The sequence below is a fragment of the Panicum hallii genome, chromosome 3 (assembly GCF_002211085.1).
Source record: "Panicum hallii strain FIL2 chromosome 3, PHallii_v3.1, whole genome shotgun sequence".
Classification (NCBI taxonomy): Eukaryota; Viridiplantae; Streptophyta; class Magnoliopsida; order Poales; family Poaceae; genus Panicum; species Panicum hallii.
This window is the reverse complement of record NC_038044.1, coordinates 11,598,278-11,621,209: the sequence shown is the minus strand read 5'-3', so window position 1 is coordinate 11,621,209 and position 22,932 is coordinate 11,598,278. Positions and strand designations below refer to the sequence as shown.

The 22,932-nt window shown below is 48.1% G+C and overlaps 5 protein-coding genes across 10 annotated transcripts; 3 read left to right on the top strand and 2 right to left on the bottom strand.

The window, feature by feature from the left end:
* The first annotated feature begins 982 nt into the window (after positions 1-982).
* Positions 983-1,937, top strand: LOC112884075 (reticulon-4-like). The gene has a single exon (XM_025949392.1). The coding sequence runs from the start codon at positions 1,003-1,005 to the stop codon at positions 1,708-1,710; it is 708 nt and encodes a 235-aa protein (XP_025805177.1). The 5' UTR covers positions 983-1,002; the 3' UTR covers positions 1,711-1,937.
* A 3,901-nt stretch (positions 1,938-5,838) lies between these two features.
* Positions 5,839-6,902, top strand: LOC112886219. Its single transcript, XM_025952035.1, has one exon. The coding sequence runs from the start codon at positions 5,961-5,963 to the stop codon at positions 6,567-6,569; it is 609 nt and encodes a 202-aa protein (XP_025807820.1). The 5' UTR covers positions 5,839-5,960; the 3' UTR covers positions 6,570-6,902.
* A 2,254-nt stretch (positions 6,903-9,156) lies between these two features.
* LOC112887801 (protease Do-like 1, chloroplastic) lies at positions 9,157-12,940 on the bottom strand. The gene is made up of 8 exons (XM_025954075.1): positions 12,371-12,940; positions 12,151-12,273; positions 11,245-11,416; positions 10,679-10,716; positions 10,387-10,585; positions 10,083-10,235; positions 9,596-9,730; positions 9,157-9,514 (listed from the first exon to the last, which is right to left on the bottom strand). The coding sequence occupies exons 1-8, from the start codon at positions 12,787-12,789 to the stop codon at positions 9,437-9,439; spliced, it is 1,317 nt and encodes a 438-aa protein (XP_025809860.1). The 5' UTR covers positions 12,790-12,940; the 3' UTR covers positions 9,157-9,436.
* Positions 12,941-14,016: 1,076 nt separating this feature from the next.
* LOC112885203 lies at positions 14,017-15,271 on the top strand. Its single transcript, XM_025950856.1, has 2 exons — positions 14,017-14,499; positions 14,564-15,271. The coding sequence occupies exons 1-2, from the start codon at positions 14,017-14,019 to the stop codon at positions 15,269-15,271; spliced, it is 1,191 nt and encodes a 396-aa protein (XP_025806641.1).
* Positions 15,272-18,786: 3,515 nt separating this feature from the next.
* On the bottom strand, positions 18,787-22,308 carry LOC112884281. Of its 6 annotated transcripts, none has more exons than XR_003227073.1 (3): positions 21,553-22,135; positions 19,483-20,929; positions 18,787-19,140 (listed from the first exon to the last, which is right to left on the bottom strand). XR_003227073.1 is itself a non-coding variant. In XM_025949663.1 (3 exons), the coding sequence occupies exons 1-3, from the start codon at positions 21,783-21,785 to the stop codon at positions 19,648-19,650; spliced, it is 342 nt and encodes a 113-aa protein (XP_025805448.1). In that variant the 5' UTR covers positions 21,786-22,135; the 3' UTR covers positions 19,325-19,647. The 6 variants fall into 6 exon arrangements, 1 of the variants encoding a protein (XP_025805448.1); XR_003227076.1 differs by lacking the exon at positions 18,787-19,140 and adding an exon at positions 22,156-22,308 and having other exon boundaries at positions 19,325-20,929; positions 21,553-22,062; XR_003227074.1 differs by lacking the exon at positions 18,787-19,140 and having other exon boundaries at positions 19,325-19,698; positions 20,623-20,929.
* Positions 22,309-22,932: the final 624 nt, after the last annotated feature.

Below are 22,932 nucleotides of genomic sequence, written 5' to 3'. Positions count from 1 at the left end.
CTAGTAAAATGCTTCTAATCCCCAGCAGCACACGTGCGAAGAGGACGCCATACCACTCCTGCAACGTTAGCCAACATACTTTAGGTCTGTCTGGTTTACACGTGCTAAACTTTAATCCCGTCATATAAAAAAATCTTATTCTTTAGAAGTATTAAATAAAATTTTTTTATTCTTTTCACAGATAGATGTTAATTTTCGAGATAAATTTAATGAACCTAATTCATCCACAATTTGCAATAGTAACAATTTGCTAATCATGAATTAATATACCTTATTAGATTTATCTCACAAATTAGCTTAGAAGTTTTATAATTAATTTTATAATTAAATTTTATTTAATACTTTTAAAGTTTAACGCTCAGGAACAAAACATCCCTCGCTGGAAACAGCTTATTTCCCAGGCAACATGGCGTCAAGGACACGCCATGCAACTCGAACGTCATAAGCACTCATAAGAGCCCTAATGGCATTTACATTCACCATTATTGTTAGAAAAAACATACACACAAGAAAAAATTACATTCACAAAAGCAAAGGGTAAACGATGTGCGCAAGTGCGCGAAAAGCCTACGAGGAGCAGCGCAGAAAGGATAAGAGGAGCACATGGCCGTCTGATCCTTTCCAATCCATTTCGACTGCACTCCACTGGGATCCTTGCTGCTGTCCAGCTTGCATTCTATTCCCTTCTTCCATTCCGTCGCCAGCCTTCGCCTCCGCTCCCAACGCCCGCCACGTGGCACCCGCTCCCCGCCGGCCCGCTCACCGACCGCCCCCTCCACTACTCCAGCTTGGCCAGTCACTGGGAGGTGGACCCGGGTTCAGAACGGGCCCACCTGCCGGTAGGAAACGCGGCTTGCGTGGTGCGACGCGCAAACCGCCGGTGGCCCGCCGCTAGCTCCAGCTCGCGCGCGCATCTGCCGTTCCGCCCGCCCTTTATGTCCGCGCCCGCGCCCCGGCCAGCAAGTGCCTGGCCAGACGAGCCACAACCGAACCCAAGTGGCCATGGCCGAAAGCGACCACCGCCGAGGCGTCACTTCCGTTGTTGCAGGCGACCTTCTGGAACCCCCCGTTGCAGCAACGGCGACCACCGCCGGTAGTTCCTCCTATGACGAGGAGGAGGACGACGAGGAGGGCTTCACCTTCGCTGCCGTCCCGCGTCTGGCTGCCGGTGGCGCGTTCCCCGACGGGCGCATCGGCCCCGTGTACCCCGTCTTCGGCCGCCCGCGGTCGCCGCCGCTGCAGGAGCCGGAGGAGGACCCGGGCACGGCCACCGCGCTGGTGCCACTGGGGCAGCTCCTCCTGGAGGAGCGCGGCGCGCCGTCAGGGCAGCCCGCGGACGACGACGGCGGGCTTGACGGGGTGCCCGCGGAGACGTACTGCCTGTGGTCCCCCGGGGCTTCGCCGGCGCCGGGATCTCGGTCCCCTTCCCCGTCCCCGGCGCGCTGCCGGAAGAGCGGCTCCACGGGTTCGGTCCTCCGGTGGCGGCACCGGTTCGTCGGGCGGAGCCACAGCGACGGCAAGGAGAAATTCGTGTTCCTGGACGCGAGCTCCGACTCGGAACGCAACGCCGGTGGAGGCCATGGCCGGATGAACCGTGGGAGAGGCGGCGGCGGAGACTGCAGGAAGTCGACGTTCCTCCCGTACAAGCAGGACCTTGTCGGGTTCTTTGCCAACGCCGGCGCGCTCCGGCGGAGCTACCTCCCGTTCTGAGTTTCTAACGCAGAGCGCCTGTAACGCGTCATGTTGTTTCACAGCTGTGGCTATGCTGTCCGTATTGATTAGTGCATAGCTTAAGTTAATGTTACTAGTATTTAGAGCTAAACAAGTGTAACTGAGATTTGTATAGTTGCTGTCACTCATCATATCTGGTTGGCTGGATACAAATTGAGTCTTCAGGAAAACACTGAACAAAAGACAAATATTTGAAGTTTCCAACACTTCCTCTCCGCAATTTATCGACAGAAATATCTCCAAAAAACCTGGTGAGCTTATTTCTTTCTTTACCGAAATCACACATGAATTCGCACTCTTTCGCATGCGGCATATGCCATACCCGCCATGGCAGCCGCTGCAGCAACGGCCTGGGACCCCTGTTGGTGGTGCACAAGGCTCATGGCGCACATGCGGATCACGCTGCTCTGCTGGAGGCATCGGTAGGCTCAGCACCATGCTTCATCAGGAGCTCACACGTCAGGTCAGCCTCCTTGGCGATTACACGCAAAAGCAAGAGACGAAGCAACAGGGAATTCGCCTCCCGCAGCACATCTGATCGGATGTGCCCGCTCCTGGATCAGGTTACTCCGATAGTGTTGACAGGAAAGATGCCAAAGGAGAAAGTCATCACTAGAGTCTTCCACAAGGGGAGTGACTACGTATCAACGGAGTGATTTTCGTTTAGAGTTTCAATCGATTTTTGGACTAGTCTTATCCTACCACTGTTTTGGGAGGGGAATTAGGGGCTGTTTGATTACTAAACTGTTTGATTAATGAACTTTAGTCCTGTCATATTGAATGTTTGAACATAAATTAAAAATATTAAATATATTCCGTCATATCGGATATTTGAACATCAATTAGAAATATTAAATATAGTCTAATTATAAAACTAATTATATAAATAGAGACTAATTCATGAGACGAATCCACTAAAACTAATTAGTTTATAATTTGACCATGTTGCGCTACAGTAAATATGTGCTAATGATAAATTAATTAGACTTAATATATAATTAGTTTTATAGTTAGCTCATATTTAATCCCGGACGAAAAATTAGTCTCGCTGTCCAAACACCCTAGCAACTGCACCAATATCTCTGCTTAAATATCTGATAAAAAAAATAGTAGGGACCAAGAGTAAAAAAATCTAATCCAACGGAATCCTCAGGTCCCTGTACTAGGAAGCATCCCAAATCCACCCTTCCGACCCCTTCTCCCACGGGTGGAGAGGAAGGGCCCTGCTTTCTCTGCTTCTAACCCTCACCTCGCGCGCTCGCCGGACTACTGTGCGCCGCTGGCTTGCTCACCTTCGCATGCCAGATTCTCGAGCTCTTTCCTCCCCTAGCACTGTGCTGCAGCCCGCCTTGAGCTCGAGCACATTCGCTGGCCTGAGCTGCGGCACCCCCGCTATCGCCTCCGAGCTCGAGTACTCGCGCGGCTACCCTCGAGCTCGAGCACTTGCGCCGCTGCTCTCGGGCTCGTCCACGAACACCGGCTCGAGGTCCAGTCTGCTCGTCGTTGCTCAAATCCGGTGCCTCTGGGCCCCGACCACCTCTCGCGCCCAAATCCTCCATAGAGAGCTGAATCTTTGCTAGGATTCAGCGCAGGGAGGTGGGTGGGTGACCTGAGCTCGGGAGAAAGAGGAGTGTGGGGGAGGAGAGAGAGGTGGGCGGGTGGCCTGAGCTCGGGAGAGAGGAGTGTGGGGAGGAGAGAGAGAGAGAGTACACGTGAGAGAGAGGAGCACGAGCGAGGGAAGAGTGCAGGAAGGGAGAGTGAGGAGCACGGGGAGGAAGACCGAGCTTGGGCATGGAGAGATACGTTAGGGAAGACGGAAAGAGATGAGAGATAGAGAGATGCGTTGGTGACATAGACGCGTGAGAGATGCTTCGGGAGAAGAAAAGAGATGAGTAAAAAATATGGATAAGATCTAACGGATGGGTTCCACCTGTTATATGAGAGTAGGGGCTGAGACGTAGAAGTTATCGCTGGAGATGAAGCTAAAAATTATAGCTTAAAAAGCAGGAGGAGACACTACTTTAAAAGTATCGTAGAAGGTAGAAGCAGGTATTAGTGCTGGAGACGTTGCTCGCTGAGCGCAGGGCGGCGATTGGCACACGTGATTTCGCATAGCCGCAGAGAGGTCTCTCGATCCAGGCCGTCAGGGTTAGAATGGCGATAGCGACCTCAAGGCCACAGTCGATGGGCTGGTTAAAATCCAGCCGTGCTCAGAATTTGTTTAATAGGCTGCAACAACAAAATTAAAGAAGGCACAAATATACTGGTCACTTGCAAAACAATGACAGCCATTTAAAGTTCGAGTGAGACAAAAAAATACAAACTGACTGAGGATGGACCGGGGTGCATTCAATACAAAATAGAAACAATCGCTAAGGGTGTGTTCGTTTTCTGAGTTCTAAAGTTTAGATGGGTCACATCAAAGATAATCTTATCATTTAAAAGTATTAAATAAAGTCTAATTACAAAACTAATTGCAGAACCCCAGTGCTAATTCGCGAGACGAATTTAATGAGGTATATTAGCCCATGATTAGCGGATGATTACTGTAGCATCACTGTGGCAAATTATGGATTAATTAGGCTCATTAAATTTGTCTCGCGAATTAGCACCCAGCTGTGCAAAAAATTTTATAAACAGATTTTATTTAATAGTTCTAAATAGCAAGATTCTCTTTGATGTGATGGGCTAAATACAGCCCAAAAGGAACGATGGTACCAGTGTCGACAGAACAGAAATCGATTGATGACCGGAATAAAAAACAGTCGAGTGTTTAGGAATTCCACTTCCAACAAGTTCCGGCCACAGCAACCGAGCTGTTGCCTTGCCAGTAACCTCTGCAGCAGCACCGGCGTCTCCAATAAAAATAGACAGCTGGACTTTTTATTATCACAGCTAGGTACATCCTTGCCGGAGATCAATGACACGGGAGAGAGGAGAGCAGCATGCCTGCTAGCATCCTCATTTCTCCTACTACTCCTTCCGAAGGTAGCTGCAGTACTCGGACCATTGAGTCTGAATCTGAACCATTGAATGGCAGCAGCCTGTCCCATCCCCATATTTTCCCCCAACATATCAGAGGCAATCCCAACCGGCGGCGGTACAGTCTTCGCGTCATCGTCCTCTTCCAAATCTTCGACCAAAGAATCAGAAGCCATTGTATCCTCGTCAGCGCGCTTAATCTCCAATCTCCATCAGCTTCTTCCTGGGGTCTTCGGAGCTCACCATGGAGGAGGTTCTCCCGCCGGAGAGGCGCCGAACGATCGTCTCCAAGGCACCAAAGCTGAGGTCGCGGCGTCTGCACAGCCCTACTTGCTCGCTTCGACTTCGACAACTGCGATCTGATCCAGGGTTTCGAACTCACCTTTTACCGGCTGGATGCGGCTGCTTTGCCGGCAGCCCGATACTCGTGTGCGCGGCTGCTTGCTTGCTGCTGGGGGCCGTTAGTTTTTTTTTTTAGGGTGTGGGGGCCGTTAGTTGTTGGACCGCGCGGAGCCCAGGAGTTGGGAAGTAACGTAATGGGCTGGGCTGTTAGCCTGGGTGGATTATCCCGGTTGCTGTGATTTGGAGGCCCAACAATAGTAGTCAGGAAATGGACCTTATTTTTCTTGTACATGCAAAATACTAGAAAAATAATTAGAAAACGGATGTCATGATCCTCTCAGACAAAAGAGACAGGAAACAAATGCACGTACAACTACAAGCATCAAAAGTTCAAAACCTTTACGGACTTTTATTCAGCGAGAACTAACGCAAAATCCGTTCCAAAGAATTGGTGGCGCGCGTTGTACAGGTGGGCTGCGCGCGGCCATTCGCCGCCCACGCGGCTCTGCTTATCCTCCCCACCCTCCCACTCGCTATAACCTCGGCCACGTCGGCATCTCACTCCAAAGCCTGATCCGACCCCGATGCCAATCCGACCGCGCACTCGTACTTCGCCATGCGCCAACCAAAGCGCGTGACCACGCACGGCACGGCCATCCGAAGATGCCCGACGCTGCGATCAGCGGTCAAGATTATTCCATCGTCAGCTAGCTAGAGGTTTATTAGTTTATTTCGCGGCTTGAATGCTTGATGCATGCGCCGATCGCGGCGTATAAAACCAAGCCCCTGCTGGTGCGGAGTACCCAGCCAGGCAGGTGCTCACTCTTACCATGGGAAGCGACAGTGGCCCGAGTCCGGGCACGGAGGCCGAACGCGAGCAGTAGGCAGGAGCCGCGAGGGAGATCATGGACGATGGTGACTTCACCTTCGCCGCCGTCCCGCCGCCTCTTCTGGCCGCGGGCGGCGGCGGTCGCATGGGCGTGCTGTACCCGGTCTTCGGCCGGCCGAGGTCCCCGCCTCGGCCGCCTGCTCCGGAGCTGGAGACGGCCACCGCGCGGGTGCCGCTAGGACGGCTCCTGCTGGTGGACAGGGAGCCGGCGCCGGCGCAGCAGCCGCCGGCGCCGGCGGACGACCTCGACTCTGTCCCGGCGGAGATGTACTGCCCGTGGTCCCCCGGGTGGTCGGCGGCGTCCCCGGCGCGGTGCAAGAAGAGCGGCTCCACGGGGTCGGTCCTCCGCTGGCGGCCGCGGCTTGTCGGGCGGAGCCAGAGCGACGGCAAGGAGAAGTTCGTGTTCCTGAACACCACCGGCGCCGCCTCCGGCCGGTCCGGCCGTAAGGGGAGGAGCGGCGGCGGCGGTGTCTCTGCCGCTCTCGGCGGCCACGCCTGGAGCTACTACGCGAGCGGCGGGGCCAGCAATGGCGCGCGCCGGAGGTCGTTCCTGCCGTACAAGCAGGACCTCGTCGGGCTGTTCGCCAACGCCGCCGTGTTCCGGCGCAGCTACCTCCCGTTCTGACGACGTTTCGTACGTGCTCCCGGTGTGGTTCCACCCTATCTGCATACGTACACGAATACGAAGAGTTATTAAGTCGGTGTGGTTACTTTGCTCCGTGATTGATTGGTAACTTTTGCTGGTTTGTTTGTTAGTACAAATCATCGGTTTTTCATCACATCATCAGTGTAACAGAGCTTGTAGCACTAGCAGGCAGTGGTGCAGAGTGTTAGCTATGTGCACACTCCGTTTCATTCAGCACTCTAGATTTTCTTTTGCTGTCTGCCTGTCTCGCTTGTAGAACAAAGGTATTTTGGAGCGTGGTCTATTATGAAACTGTTCAACTTTTTTTTTTAACTTTGCTGGCGATGTTTCTATCCATCTGATTCACCATCACCACTACTAGTGCTTTGCGTAAGCTGGCACCTACCTGATCGTCGTCCTAACGACGTTGCCTGGCGCATGGAGTCCGGCAGATCAGATGATCTGAACCAGCCAGCGGGGAAAACACAGCATCTTCCTTAAGACGGAAGTTCACCTTTCTCTCCAGGACGCTACGATGCAAACTCAGTTGGTGTCGAGCATACAAAGACTAGGAGAAAAAAGTGCTGTCGTTTTCCGTCGCCTGATGCGCCAACCCTCGCTCATTTCCCAAGCTTTACTCCTCGGATTAGTGGCGCTAACAATCTGGGTCGTGCCATGACGCATCCATGTCCGCCTTAACTACGCTCCTGTACTGTACCGCTGCCAGGGAGCCAGGACGTCCGTCCCCAGGACACTAGCCGCGCCGTACTCGTACTGCTACCACGCACACCTGGAGCAGAGCAGTGCTCTCTTCCCAATCAAATTGAGTCCTTATATTTTTAGCTTAAAATTATATAAAATTAAAGTTTGATCCGGCTCTTAGATTATCTAGATTAAACATTATTTTAAAATACTTTACCACCGGTGGTCCGACGGCCAGGTCGTCCGACGTTTCTTCACCGGAGCGGTCAGCCGGCACTGGTACGGGGTACCACTTCAGCTTGCACTCACCTTTCACAAAACCACAGCCGTATTAGCTAGTAGGCCTAGGATCTAGCACTGGTGGCCGCTGGTGAGAGTGGTTATTACAGAGCTAGCTCGCGCCAAACCGTGTTCCTTCCGGCCTACGACGGCGCGTGGTGCCCCCGGACGGTAGAGACCGACCTCGGCCATTAGTTATGGCGGAGGCGTGATTAGGAAGCCGGGTTATTAGTGTGGTGGCGAGGGGCTAAGCTTAAGCCCGGGGGGTTAATGCGAAACAGACCCGGCACGCGATCGAAAGAGATGGCGGTGTGCTGCGCGACCTGGGTTGCGTCACCGGTTTTGTTTATTGGCGGATGTGTTCGCGACTGCTTTCAGATAACCACTGCTGCTGGTTCTGGTTCTGGACGGCAGGGGCTTGACCTCTTGATTCGATGCCGCATGCAACTGATCAACAGCCGGCATTGATTGCAATGCTAAACGCTAGTATTCGTGGGCGTATGTTAATCTAGCTATCGGGCCTCCTTGGATGCAGACGCGCGACCGGGCTGTTGCAAGAGAGCCTTGGGGGTCGGAGTGGAGAAAACCGGCTGCCAAGGTCGTGAAGATTTGAGTAATCGAGTGAGCTTGGGCTTAGGCTATACGACCCTGTGTTTTAGAAATGCGCGTGCGTGTTTCGGAAATTAGAGAACGAATATATGAATCTGTAGCGAAGAGGGAAAGAGCTGCAAAAATTTAGCAGAGGGTAAACTGAGCGTGCTCCGAGCGCTAGCTACATCAGCTGTGGAGATCACTCACTGTCATGTGGTCTACTTATATAGATAGTTCAAATTCAAGTCACCTTGCCTTTTACTAGAACAAAAAAAGCACCTTGCGTTTGGTATTCGGCTACGCGAAACCATTTTTTCTCAGTAATTTCCTCTCAAGCGGGCCGTCAGCAACACAAAAATCATGAAAACGTTGCCCTGCGTGCCGCACCAAGCTAGGTCTAAACCGCGTGACTTGTCCGACGTTCTTGCTGCTTACTCGTAGACCTTTCTCTGTGCCCAGCATAACCTTTTCAGTCGTTATTTTCGACATTTTCCATTGCAACATCTTAGTCGCAAGAAAATGTGATCATAACACTAACTACTCCCGCGTTCTCTATATATATATATATATATTGTCTAGGTACATAAGTAAAGCTTATGTACCTAGACAATTTAAGAAAGTCAACCATTAATAATTTAGTAATTTAGAACAGAGAGAGCAGTTTCCAAACCTTTTCTTGATAGCTATTATATTGTCGCGTGTAACGAAACATCCCCTTCAGTCCTCTCTTTTCCTGCAACTGTGTGGATTTTCGAATTCCACGACGAGCTCTAGTTATGTTGGGCGGTAACCCTAGCAGTCTATGGCACGTCAGAGCATAGCTATCACATTGATCGCTGCTGTGTTCCAGGTCACACCTAGGACGGAAACGATGCCAAGTGATCCAGCAAAAGTAAGCAGCGCATATTTTGGTCAAAAAGGTTTAGGTGATCTGTATTATCAGAAAGTTCATCAAGCTGCAGTTCCTTCTCTAGAGGGGCCTCTGATGAACACAGTATTAATAAGGTAGGCCATCTAAGAACTGTAGGATGTATACATGCTCCAGACCAGACAGATATGAGTATGATGTATGGGACATCTGTATTGAAGCGACCCAAGAAAAAACAAGCATGGAACACTATAGCATTGAGGCCAACATGGACAACTTTTTCCACCAGACCAGAGATAGTTAGATTTACAAGTATGAATTATGTACAATGAATCCCGTGGTAGGCGAAATGCTAAGGCCTTGTAATTTGCATCTCTGCACCTAAAGTAAGCAACTGAGCATATGATACAGATGAACCTGGTTTCTCCTATGATTCATCAGGCTTTGGTTCAAGGACCACAGCGATCTTCTCTTTATGGTCACCACGCAAGACTTCCACGGTCACCTTGAACACCATTAAATTCAGTATCTCAGCAATTTCCAAAAGTAACATATTCCTTCTTTGTAAACATAGGTCAAAGCTTACCGTTTCCCCAACTTTACACTGATCCAATATCCGGTACAAGTCGCTTCCATTTGTTACCTTCGTACCATTCACAGAGGTAATTATATCACCCAGGATAAGCCGACCATAGGCATCTCGTTTCGTTGATTGAAGACCCTGGGAAGCAACATTAGAAGTAGAACTTTTAGCCACAGTAGCACTACGCTTCAACCCATGTTTCAAAACTGCATTATTCTTTCAAATAGTTTTTCATGTCCATTTTATTTTCTAGGTTGTCCTTCGTTCTGACCAAACACAAAGGAAAATCGATGGAAGCTACAATGTTTTCCCATCCCATGGTTGTCTATGTTGTAACTGGGCATAGACCATGAACAACTGAAAGAATGCTGCCTAGGACTCAAAATCAGAACTGAAGTATAATTACAATTAACATCATGCCCAGTCTAAGAAATCTGTGCTTTAAAGTTGAGTTCTTTCTAAATTCTACGAAACACAAAATGCGTCTTACTGCTTTGCCAGCTGGTCCATTTGGAGGAGCATCCAAGACAAGCACTCCACTTAATCCAAGCTGCTCTACAGATTGATCAGGGGCAAATTTTATTCCCAAAATAGGTCTTGTCACCTTACCAAATTTTATAAGTTGATCCACAATGCCGCCAACCTGAAAATAAGCATTATTTATGTTATTGTCAAAATATGTGGTTCAACTGTTAGGAAGAGAACAGAAAAAAAAATCTGAACTGATGAACTGACTTCAGTGAACTACTATTGGCAACAGATTTTCGGAAACTGGGGGTAAAAAATGTACATACTGTATCAACTGGAATGGAAAAACCAACACCAGATGATGCTCCTGAAGGTGAGTATATAGCAGTGTTTACACCTATCAAGTTTCCTGAACTATCAAGGAGTGGACCACCACTGTTACCAGGGTTGATAGCAGCATCAGTCTGTATCACATCTTGTATAGGACGTCCTGTGGCAGCTGAACTGATTTCTCTACGCAGTCCACTAGGGGGATCAGCAGAAACAGCAAAACAGAGTATCAGTGCATTCCCATATGAATCAAGCAAAGATGAATCAGCTTAACGAACAATGTTCCACCTGATAACACCTGTTGTAAGAGTGTGGTCAAGGCCAAACTGCAAACACAGAAAATAATAAACATTAAGACTGTCGATAAATAAGTAATCAGTCAAATGTACTCATATCAAAAGAACTCACTCGAATTATTGAAGTTCACTAATTCTCCTAACAAAGTCAAGATCATACCTTTCAATATAGGAGTTTTGTTAAACTTTGTTCTGCCGATACATATGCCATACACATGTTTTGTCTAATCATATTATTGTTTGTTGCTTCTCTATCTAGCATTATTATATTGTTTGCTGCGACTCTATCTAATATGCTGTTACCTTTAAATGCAATCTGATAACATATTCATGAAACAGAAGCAACATTTAGCCTTTGCGATTGCTATAGCATGGATCAAGAATTCAAAGTCGAAATAAGAAAAATATCAGGAATACAAACATGTACTTAAAAGTTAGAACACTAAAAAGTAGCTTTAAGATAAGACATCTAGTTCTAAGCTACAAATCAACCGTCATGTACACATAATCTAATTATATTACAAGCACAACAAAAAGAAAGGTGCTCTAAGCACTTACTGGATTTCCAATGGCATACACTTTCTGACCAACCAGTAGGTCTGCTGACACACCAACTGGTATAGGTCTTAGCTTATCCTTTGGTGCTTTGATCCGCAAAACAGCAACATCCTTGTCCTGATCAAATCCAACAACTTGCGCTTCATAGACTGACTGATCAGCAAGTGTGACCCTGTATAAAACTGTCAGTGGTAACTTCACCTTGCCACCATACATCTATGGATCATCATCTACAAAATATTCAAAAAATAGAAGCACACATGGATGTTTTGTTCTATTCGTGTATCTAAGTAAGTTGAGACATTTGAGTCTTTGACATTAGCATGGTGATGGGCACCGCAGCAAAGCATGACCAATCAACGCACAGAAGTGGTTTAGCAGTAATCAGAAGTTTGTCCATTTTTAGCTTAAGCATTAAATCTTTTGGAGTGCAAAGAACTTCTAGAGTGCGAAGAACTTCTAAAAGTGCTCAAGGGTAGCACTAAATACTACCTGAAATTGGAGTTCAAAGAACTTCTAGAGTAAGTACATTATATCCAAAAAGTTTCTGAAAATGCGGGCACATACAACCTTCCATAACTTTTAACAACCAGATAGTAGTGAAGCTGCGGAACATGTGTCCAGTTGCTTCTGCTACACTAAACTGTAGATCTTTAGACATACTGCTCGTGCTCCGACCAGGTTGTCTAGGGAGCCAAATTGATAATGAACCATTACTGGGCCCTGCTGCAGTTAGCTGGGCCTTTGTTGCAACAACACTTTGCAGCACTATTGCAAGTCTAGAGCATATTATAATGAAACTTCAGCAACCTTTACATTTAGTAGGATTGACACGTTTTGAGCTAAGGCTAAGCACAACCAATCTAAAGCAGCGTAGTAGAAAAGCATCCAGCCCTGTGAACCAACCTGAGGTCCGACGCGCCACGGATGACATGGAAATTGGTGACGATGTGGCCGCTCTTATCCCAGACAAACCCCGACCCGGACCCCTGCGGCACCTCGAGCACGTCGAGCGTGAACGCGTCCTGCCTGCAGCACATCGAGGAAATTACCTTCACAGCCTTTGCATCAGGTGTTCAGGACACCGGCTCACCAAACAGAAGCCACTGAGCGTGAGTGGGCGTACCTCACGGCGAGGTTGGTGATGTAGACGACGGAGGGCGTGTTCTCCTGGAAGAGGCGCACGGTGGCGAGCTCGTCCGCCTGCAGCTTCCGCGGCGTGGCAACCACGAACGCGGAGGCCCCGCCGGCGTTGCCGAGGATCAGCGCCGCGGAGGCGAGCGCGACGATGATGGAGCCCGCGGCCGACGACAGCAGCCGGCCCGCCGCCTCGGCGGGGATCAGCTCGGCTAGCCGCCGCGGCCACGGCCACGGCCACGGCGCGGGCGAGGGGAGGGCGAACGAGCGGGAGGAGGAAGCGGCGGGCGCGTGCTTGGAGGCCGCGGCGCACGCGAGGTGCCTGGGGAAATGGCGCGGGCGGCGAGGCAGGGGGCACGGGGGGTAGAGGAAGCAGGCGGCGGCAGAGGAGGACGGGGCGGCGGCCATCTGGTCGCGCTTGTGCGTGCGGGAGGGGAGCGGGGCGAGCGCAGCCGCGGCCTTGCTGGCTGTGGTGGGACGATGAGTGGATGCGCTGCGCTGCTGGCTGCTGCCCGGCGCTTGCTTGGCGCTCTGCTACCGGTTGGTCTCTCTCTTCCCAAATGTTGGTCTCGCTCAGTGTCACCCTCGGTTCGGGCTGCTTCGGGTCGGTGCTTCTCCTCCCTCCCTGTGGTCCATGACGGCGGATGCTTCTCGATGGCTGCTTGGGTCCATACTATATTGCGGAGCTATTAGTTATTACTAGTTATTACAGGATCTGATCAGTTAGATTTTCACCGTTCCTAACTCCTAAGGTTAGCACTTCGATGGAAGTTGTCATGTTACCTTTCAGAATTTTGTGATTTGAGTATAGTTAATACCACAGCTCTTCTTCGTAGATAGTATGCAGCCATGTCACATAGACATCAGAATTATAGTTCAATGTTCAATATATAATTTGTAATTATGGTTATAAAATAATTTTTTCCAATAACCTTTCTCCTCTCTCTACCAATTCCTTTTCTTCCCACTCTTTAATTCTATCTTGATATCTGTGATATCCATCCCAATAGGTATCGTGTAGTTTCTTAGATTTTAATTTTTTGCAAGAAATTATTTCTTACATGAGATCTAGTTTTTTGATTTTTTTCCCTCTCTTTTCACAAATCAGTAAAATATCATATATGGTATTATATTAAATGCTATGGAAATATTCTAGTCACTGCATTGTAGAGGCGGTTTTGCGTTTGGATTACTTCGTTTTTTTCGCTCATAAAGGTTACAAGAACCTACATAACATTCGTGTGCTTATACAGCAGCGGACTCATCACTTAGCCAGCCATGCTGCAGCTTGACCACGATCTGTTCCGCGGGACAATGGGCTGCTTGCGGGCCCAAGAACTGGCCCAAACTAACAGGAGGGCGTGGCCTAATTTTTCTTTTCAGTATCAAATGGGCGAGAGGCCCGGCCTTCTTGGCCGTCAAGGAAAGCGAAGCCTTCCAGTTCATCAAAATCTCGGCAACCGCCCCCGTCCCGGGGGCTACAAGAATCCAAAGGGGATCTCACAGCGCGCAAGTTCGCAACGGCCAGCGGCTTCCTCTTCCTCGCCGTCTTCCTTTCTCTTCCGCCTCCATCCACCGACCGCCCGGTCCGCCGCTCCAAACCAACAACCACCCCTCCGCTCCCGCGCGGCGCCCATGGCCGCGCGCCGGTCCTGGGCGGATCTCCACGACGACCTCTTCGCCGAGATCGCCCGTCGCCTGCCGTGCCTCGCCGACCGCGTCCACGCCGCCTGGGCGTGCCGCTCCTGGCGCGACGTCGTGCTGCAGGACCCGAGCCCGCCCCAGCTCCCGTGGCTCCTCCTCCCGTACCAGAGCGCCGCCGCCCTCCCGCACGGCGCCACCCGCAGGGCGTCCTTCTTCTGCGTTCTCTGCGACCGCGCCCACCGCGTCGCCGTCCCGCACTTCACGGGCCGCGCGCGCTTCTTCGGCGCGTACCCCGGTGGCTGCCTTTTCCTCGCCTACGGACAGAGCTACAACCACGGGCTGATCAACCTCCGCACCCACGAGAGCATCCACCTCCCCGACTACGGTCACCACGACGGCGACGCCATCACACGGGGCGGATTGGCGTCGCAGCATCCCATGCTCATCCTCGCCGCCACCCTTTCTGCCCCGCCGGTACCTCTCGAGGGATGCGTCACCGCTGCCATATCGTCACGACGTCACGGATGTTACTCCGCAGTATTTCTCCTTCTCCGGTAAGCCGCATATTACGTTCTGGCGCATGGGGAGCCGGCTGGCCTCCTGCACGTCGCGGCTGGACGCCGCCGCCGAGGACGTCATATACCACAACGGCGCCTTCCATTTCGTCACCCGGCGAGGGGATCTGCTCGTGTGCACTCCAGAATTCCAAAATGAAGCGCCCGTGGAGCAACTGCGAGTGCGGAGTGAGTACCGGATTACGGTGGGCCTGATGAACGCCGGCGCTCGCTACCTCGTCGAGTGCCGCGGCGAGCTTCTGATGGTCTTGCGAGATCAGGCTCATCAAGAGGTGACGTCGTCGTTCAGGGTGTTCCGGATGACGCCGGAGGAGCAGGCAGTGGACGCCGACGGTATCGTCCTCAACTATGCTTTCTGCAGCTGGACCGAGCTGCCCGCGCTGGATGGCCGGATGCTGTTCGTCGGGCGCGGCTGCTCCACATCCTTCGAGGATGCTCATTTCCCCGGATCTCAGGAAGGCGTCTACTTCTTGGACGACGGGAGTTTCCACGCGGCGCCGATGATATGCTACGGAGACGGGCCCCTGCAGTACAGCTGCTGCAACGACGGGGTCTGGTCCGGGGCTCCGGGCCGCCTGACCATGTCCGCCACTGGGTCCGGGGACAACGCCCATCAACCTACTCGCCTCCTACTCGCCTGTTGTCGATCTTGCTTTGCTGCCACTCGATGACTGTTGTTGATCTGTGTGTGCCTGATGAATGATCAAGTTGACGTGTTCGGTAGTGCAGCACTGGTGCTTCATCGCTCTTCTGGAACAAAAACATTTTCTAATTGATGTATCATGCCAGCATTTCTGGGTATTTTTGTCAGATAATTGATAATGCAGTTCAGGACATGGTTCATCATGTTACGGTCTGGCTAGCTGACACTTATAATGCTCCTGTTGCATTCTTTTTAATCTTGCAGCCATTGATGATGCTGTATCTGTCTTGACGACATAGGTTTTTTAATGAATTTCAGTCTAGTAAAATGATGTGCATGATGTGGTCATTTTGACTGAAACATATGGATGTAGTAGCAAAGTATCATGGGTCTTACATTCCTGGCAGAAGTCAATCACTTGTAGTGCAGTTGCTATACCGTTTCAACTCTTCGCTGCGTTGACATTTAACTTTCCTGGGATCTCTCCAATTTCTGTAACTGCTCTAATAAGATCAAGCTGAATGCAATGTTACTTATGTTTCCTAAATTGAAATGCACTACATCGTCATGTTCCATGGTTGATCAGTGATAAGCATATTATCTCTCGTCCTTTTTTCGTTGTGGTAATAGCTAGCTACTCCCTCCATTCCAAATTGTATGTCGTTTAGCAAATATAGATATATAAATTTTGCTACGTATCTAAACACAATTGTATATTTAGGTGCCAACCGCTTAAGGAAAGTGGATTTTCAGTCCCTCGCTGACAGGGCTTTGGGCAGCTTGTCTGGGTGGCGAGGGAGAAACCTCACTCACGATGGAAGACTTAGGTTTGGCGAATATATCCTCTCATCTCAGGCGATCTACCTTCTAACAGTGTTCAATGCGTAAGAAAATCCTCAAATGACAAAGTCGCCGGCTTCCACTGAGATGGTAGGGGAAGAAACTGCGAAAATCATCCACTGATTCGTCGCTAGCTACCCGAGCGTTGTGTGAGCTAGCGTAGAGGTTGAGGGCAAGAAAACTCATTTTTCTAATTTTTTTTATCGTTTCTAAGTTTCACGTTTGTGACGATACGATCGACACCATTGAAAGCGGTTTTATGGGTTGCTGATGACAACTTTAGCGGTGAGCGTTGTTGAAAAAGTCTTGAACATCTCTTCATTGGCTGTCCCTTTGCACAAGAATGCTGGGCCTCTGTCAATCTCTTAGTAGGTGACCCTAATAATTCTTTTCAAACTCTTGAATAGTTCCGAGCTCAACTTGCTATTCCTCTCTTCATGGATGTTATAATTATAATGAGTTGGAGCATTTGAATGCAATGCAATAACCTCATTTTCAAGGGCCTCCATCCTCACCCGGTTCATTGCCAGAACACTTTAAAAAAGAGTTTGCCTTAGTTATTCTAAAGCAAAAGTGAGACACAAAGCAGAAATGTCATTATGGCTATAAGCCTTGTTGTAATCTTCTTTACTTTTTCTCTCACCTTTTTTGTTTATTGAAACCGCTTTGTTTCTTTGGTTTGCTAAGGAAAAAGTTCAATTTACTCCCTTCAAGTATAGGCAAAGTCTGAATAACCTCATAAAGTATAACTTGGTTCAATTTACCCGCTAAACTATACCATTTAGTTCATTTTATCCTATAATACAATTTGTCTTTTTTATTTCTCCATACACAAGTTGAATTTTAATTTCAAATTTTGCAGGGTAGTAGTGGACATCACAATGCATATTAACAAATGTTATAATTTTTTTATCACTATTTTTCATAATTTTAAACTCAAATGATTAATTTATTATTAAATATCCTAACCTATCAAAATAATGATAATAAATTATGATGTATTTTTTCTAACATGTGTTATGATGTGTACTATCATCTTGTAAAATTTTAACTTAAAAATCCACCTATGCATGGATAAATGAAAAATACAAATTGTATTAGGAGGTAATTTAAATAAAAGGTATAGTTTGGAGGGTAAAATAAACTAAATGATAGTTTAGGAGGTTATCCGGACTTTGGCTATAGTTGAGGGGAGCAATTTAAACTTTTTATTTAACATATTATAATTCGTAGGGTAGCAAATGCACGGTGAATTGGCCCACACTGAACACGAACGGTGAATCGTCCCACACTGGACCAGCCAATCGATTTGGGAGCCTCAGTGTGCAGCGTGCTGAACCTGCAGTTTTTTTTTTGGCAAGAGCTTTAATGTTACGTTGGCTTTGGCACCAGTGGGCCGATTCGGAGAAGCCATGGGTTGGCAACCCGTGCTGCGAGACTGACAAGCTTCTCTTCACGGCCTCTACAAAACCGAAATTGGCGATGGCGATATGACGAACTCGGCTTGGGCGCATGGCCGGAGACCATGGGATGTCGCACCACAAATTTTTGCCATCTTGAGGAAGAGCCAAAATGATACGAGAGGCCCTTACCAATCAACATGATGGCCCACGAGCATTCGTCGACCTCTGGAGACTTGCTAGGCGGCGAGGAGACCATAAATGGAGCGGCTAGCAAGCCGGGGGAGGCTCCGGTGGCAACCGACGACGGCCAAAGGAGAGCAAAAGGTGTGCAACGGCGCAAGATTGTGGGAAGACTCTAGGAAGAATTGTTGTGGCGGCATGGTCTGTATGAATTATGGCATCACCGCTTTTTTGCTTTTCTTTTAGCACATCCGTTTAAACGAAGCTACTTTAGAAACATTCATGTTGGAAGTTGATAACTCTCATCTACCCTTTTATAAGTTATAGATGTACATATTTCTATGTTAAAACCAATTATAAAATTCTAGGATGAATATATCATCTTCTTGTACGAAAAGCAGACTAGCATAATATATATCCATCCTTTGTCAATCGCTATGATGATTGACCAATGATGATTACCTAGCACTTGTACATTTCAGGTCTAAGAAGTACCCCAAATTTAATACAGATTTACTCCTCGTCAATCGATTGAAATTTTGCTTATCCATCAACACCCAAATTTATATAATAAATTGAATGAAGGTGAAGGTTTAAGGGTTAGGGTTGGGGGGGGCGGGGGGATGGGGAGGTTTGGGGGGTTCGGGGGCTTACCTCAGTGCCTGGTTGTACAGGGAGCTCCGGGGAGGCTCGCCGGCCGGCGGTGGAGGTGGGAGAGACGGTGGCAAAGTGGAGACCGCGAGGGCACCGTCATAGCCGGGCGGTGGGGATCCCTGTGGGCGGTGGAGGTGGCGGGGGCGTCCGGCCCAAATTGGTTAGTGTCGGGCGGCGGAGGCCGCCGGTGGTGGAAGGGAGGTGGCAGCAGCGGGGGGGGGGGGGGGGGGGGGGGCGCTATCTGTGTGTCGGCGCTTGCGCGAGGAAGACAAACCGGTAGGAGAAGGGAGAAGGTTGTATCTGGGCTGTTGGATCTACATCCAACGGTCATAGAGGGTGATTGAAGGGTAAATAAATATCAACCAGTTGAGGAGGAGATAGATCCAATTTAATAATGTTGAGCTGTGGTCAAGTGCCACCTCAAACTAATTGAGCGGATGCCAATGAGTAAGAGACAGAGAGGAGTAGAGGGCAATTAGCCCGTCGGCCTTCTTGCGTGGCAAGAAAGTGTTCCAACCAAAAACCGGGCTCGTGGCAATGACGAGCTGCAATCCATGTTATTTGCCCTCGCCGCCCCAGCTTTAGAAGAATAAAGAGAACCTCACAACGGTTTTTTCGTCGTCTCCTCCTCCAACCCGCCCTACCCCTGTGCTCCCCCCAACTACCATGGCAGCGTAGAGGTCCTGGGAGTAGATCCTCTCTGATCTCATCGTTAATAAGATCGCCGATTGCCTTCCCAGTCCGCCGACGGATCAATTCAGAATTTCCAGTGTTCGCCCCCTACTGCGCGACCCACGCTCCCTTATCTCCTCCTCCCATACTGCAGCGGCAAAAAGAACAAAGCCGCTCATCCCCAGTAGCAGAGGAGGTTCAAACTGCTAGAACATTAGGCGCGCGATGCGCATCTTACCGTTTAAACAATCAAATATAAGTAAATCAAAGATAATAAAATATGCAATTAAATATAAGTAAACCGAAAGTAATGGAATGTAACAAATGGCATGCATGGTATAGGATAAATTCAGCACAAAATCACAGCATATGGTAACAAATACATCGATAATATGCTAACATTTGAGCAGTGTGCCTACACTATCCATCATAGATGTCTATCCGGCATTTGAATTATGAATATTATAACATATCTGAGAGCACAGGCTACCGTATCCATAAAGCGTCTGTCCGAAAACTTGGAGCATCAATATTACAGTACGTCTTAGCACCATGACAAGCTTCAGGCCATCCTGTCCATCAGGTGTTTTTCCAGCATTTGGAGCATCAATATTATAGCATATTCAAGCACCAGGCTATCCTGTCCATCATGTGTCTATCCGGCATTTGGAGCATCAATATTACAGCACATCCAAGCACCATAAATCTACATGCAATTAAAGAACAGGTAATCAAAGATAGGATAGCTCTAACATTATGCACTATTAAATTGATAGCTTTTTGTGAAAATTAAAAAGTAGATATTTTAGGAGAATTAACACAACAACAAAATTCAAAGCTAGCAAAGCTTTGCTTATGGACGTACATTACAATTGTCAAACCATTCAAGTCCCCTAGAAAGCATTTGCATTAATAACATTGCACATTGAAGTACAACCAACAATACTTGGGCATCGTATGTCATATTCCAGACAAACAGTAAACAGAGATGCGTATGGCACTAAAAAGAAACAGAGATGGCATCAGTCTGCACGTAGCAATTTGATGTGCATACAATTCAAAGCCTGATTTGAGCAAACAAATAAACACGTCGAGAAGCCAAATGTCAACGGTAAAACACAGGAAGCCATCCATCTATCTCATTAAGGTAACAAAACACATCAATGAAACACCTAGAGAGCATTAGGTTTTATGGATGAGCACAAGTATGCTCCATATCTAACTAAAAACATATCAAGCAAGTAGATCAAATGAAAAGAATATGGGAGCAATATGCTCCATATCTAACTAATAACATACAAGCAAACAGATCGGATGAAAAGAATATGGGAACAACAAAAGCCCATAGATAGGAGACAGATAAACTAAAAGGTGAAACATGCTGGACTAAAATATGAAAAATAAACATAAACAATAGGTTTATTCAAATGTAAGTTTCAGATTACGCATCATGTCAAATTTCACAATGACAAGCAGTTTAAGACATTGCACAATCCTGTCAAATACAGCATGTCTTAGACTAATAACAAATGTGGATGAAACATAAAAACATGGTTTTGCCAGACCTCAACTCTACAAGATATATTTAAACTGATGAGCTGCTACGAGAGGAAGACATCGAAGTAACTACCTTTATTACTACAACTTTTCTCATCATTATTGCAGCCAATTGCTTTGCACGGAGAGCACTTGGACAATGAGAAAGCAAAGTCGATAATTGAGTACACATAAATATTTGTTTAAAATATGTACCAATAAAGTATCCCCTAATTTAGCATTCTGGACATTAGAAAAATTGGACTCAAATGAATCATGGTAAGTTCGTCCTTCAATGTTTTCAATTATCAGAATTCATTTCAAATATTATGAATATCGTTGGTAAAAAAAAACTTTGATGGCACATATGATGTAATCAACCAATCTTCTGATGGAAAGATCTGCAATATGACATAAGACAAGAAAGATCTATTAAATGGAAGATATAGTTTACAATATCAAAAAGGAAATAAGCAATTGACAGAGAATTAAAAAAAAAGCTATTCTAACAAAATTTTCATAAAAACTTGCATGATAACGCCTCTGAAAAAAGATAAAGAATATATATATATATATGCACATTTAGTTTATACTGTATTTTCTTTCCTTTTCCTCTGGCCCAGTAAACCTAGAAATCTAGAAGGCAAGCTTGGAAGGGAATAATTTTAGCAACAAGGTACACGTACATTAGTCTGACTGTAGTGGGGATTTTGATGAGTAGTTAAATAATTCATTAAAACATATATCCAAACTGAAATGGAGTGTATGTTTAGGAACCCGTACCTAGCAAATATAGCATATTGACAGCAAGGTGACAAAGAAATAGTCCACTGATAACCTAATGGTAAAGAACCAGCACATGAATTCGAAACAAAGTATCTCTAGGACAAGAAGTCGAGAACACCATGTCAATCTCTGTATTGTCCTTTGAACTTGAATATGCCAAGCACAACTTATAGATACGGGGACTATACAAAATCAGTAAGGAAAATTGAAAGAGGAAAAAACAGAAAGACAAGTATACCTTGTGCCCATTTCATCGAACACGTTGAGGGCATCGTCGATGGAAGTGTCTATGCCAAAAACAGGGAGCACGGGGGGAGTGCGGGTGAATTGGAGAGGTGGCTGGATGAGGTGCAGAGGGGCTTCCAGTGGAAGAAGAAAGGCTATCGATTTGAGGGAGACGGTGGGGAGAAGCGGCGGCCTTTCTCTGCTGCTGTTGCTCCTGCACGGTGGGGAAAAACATAGATGCGGCATGAGGTGCAAAGAGGATTTAGGGGCAGCTGCTACATATTGGATTGGAATGCGATTGGAGGTCTGGAGCAAAGGGAATCAATGAAGCTTTTGTTGCTTCGGTGGAAAAATAAAAAAGGAAGAAGAAGATGCTTTGCTGATGCAGGCTGTCGATCTGGAGGAGAAGAGCACCAATGGCCGCCGAGCTCAGGAGCTCAGGTGGAGCATGTGCCGAGGCGTCGAGCTCCGCCAGGCTCGCCGGGCAGTCGCGCCATCACGCGCTGTCGCCGTGTTTCCTTGCCTGTTGGAGAGAGAGCTGAGTGAGAGGGAGATTGGGATGGAGGGGAGGCGGCGACGGATTGAAGAAAAGAGGCTAGAGTTGGGGTGTGAATACCTCTCGCGTGTCGGAACAACGGGAATCATACCGCTCCGCTCGGCTGATGCGCGGCCTCCGCACGCTTCCCGCGCTCTCGCTGCGCTTCCCACGCTGCTTACGCGACAAACCGGGCTCCCGCGCTCTCATCGCACCCTCACACGCTGATCGACACGCGTCCGATTTGACGCGGGAAACGCGGAGAGCACAGCAAACAGGAGCATCTTTTAACCATTCCAATACAGTGTGACGCACTGCGCTAGTAGAGCTAGTAGAGTAATAACCCAAATTCCAAAATGTAGATAACGGTTGGTTCTCCTGTAACGTCCATCTTCCTTCTTCCATTTTTTCCTTGGTCCATTGGTTCATGGTGTAGCACAGAGTAAAAAACAGGGAAAACAAGGATAAAAAGAGGGGAAGATAATCTAACAAAAAATAATGGATAGCCCTAGCCACAGCTAGCCATACTGAGCGCTCCGCCAGTGATCGTCCCGAAAACATCAGGTGTACCATCTGCGACCGAGTTCCCTACGCTTCGCGCGCTTTAATTTTTTAACCATAACAATGGACATGCCGTAATCAACATTACCAACAGCTAGGAGTCAATCCTCCCCGATGCATTGTCCTTAGAGTTAGAGGCTCCATCGAGCACGCGGGCTATGAACATTCATGTCGCCATCCTTTCAGCCTTACTCGTTCCACTCCGTGGATGCATTGCCGCAGCAAAGGTCACGTCCCCTCACCTCCGCTCTACCACACCTCTAGACCATGTCATTTTCTAGTACATTGGGGAGTTGG

Coding starts and splice junctions, on each gene's coding strand:
- LOC112884075 (XM_025949392.1), top strand. CDS start 1,003: ATGGCCGAAAGCGACCACCGCCGAGGCGTCACTTCCGTTGTTGCAGGC.
- LOC112885203 (XM_025950856.1), top strand. CDS start 14,017: ATGGCCGCGCGCCGGTCCTGGGCGGATCTCCACGACGACCTCTTCGCC. Junction 14,500..14,563: donor CCACCCTTTCTGCCCCGCCG/GTACCTCTCGAG, acceptor GTTACTCCGCAG/TATTTCTCCTTCTCCGGTAA.
- LOC112884281 (XM_025949663.1), bottom strand. CDS start 21,785: ATGCCGCATCTATGTTTTTCCCCACCGTGCAGGAGCAACAGCAGCAGA. Junction 20,681..21,552: donor TTCGATGAAATGGGCACAAG/GTATACTTGTCT, acceptor TCATTGTCCAAG/TGCTCTCCGTGCAAAGCAAT. Junction 19,699..20,622: donor GAAAAGTTGTAGTAATAAAG/GTAGTTACTTCG, acceptor AATTGCATGTAG/ATTTATGGTGCTTGGATGTG.
- LOC112886219 (XM_025952035.1), top strand. CDS start 5,961: ATGGACGATGGTGACTTCACCTTCGCCGCCGTCCCGCCGCCTCTTCTG.
- LOC112887801 (XM_025954075.1), bottom strand. CDS start 12,789: ATGGCCGCCGCCCCGTCCTCCTCTGCCGCCGCCTGCTTCCTCTACCCC. Junction 12,274..12,370: donor ATCACCAACCTCGCCGTGAG/GTACGCCCACTC, acceptor GATGTGCTGCAG/GCAGGACGCGTTCACGCTCG. Junction 10,236..10,386: donor TTTCCATTCCAGTTGATACA/GTATGTACATTT, acceptor GCTTATTTTCAG/GTTGGCGGCATTGTGGATCA.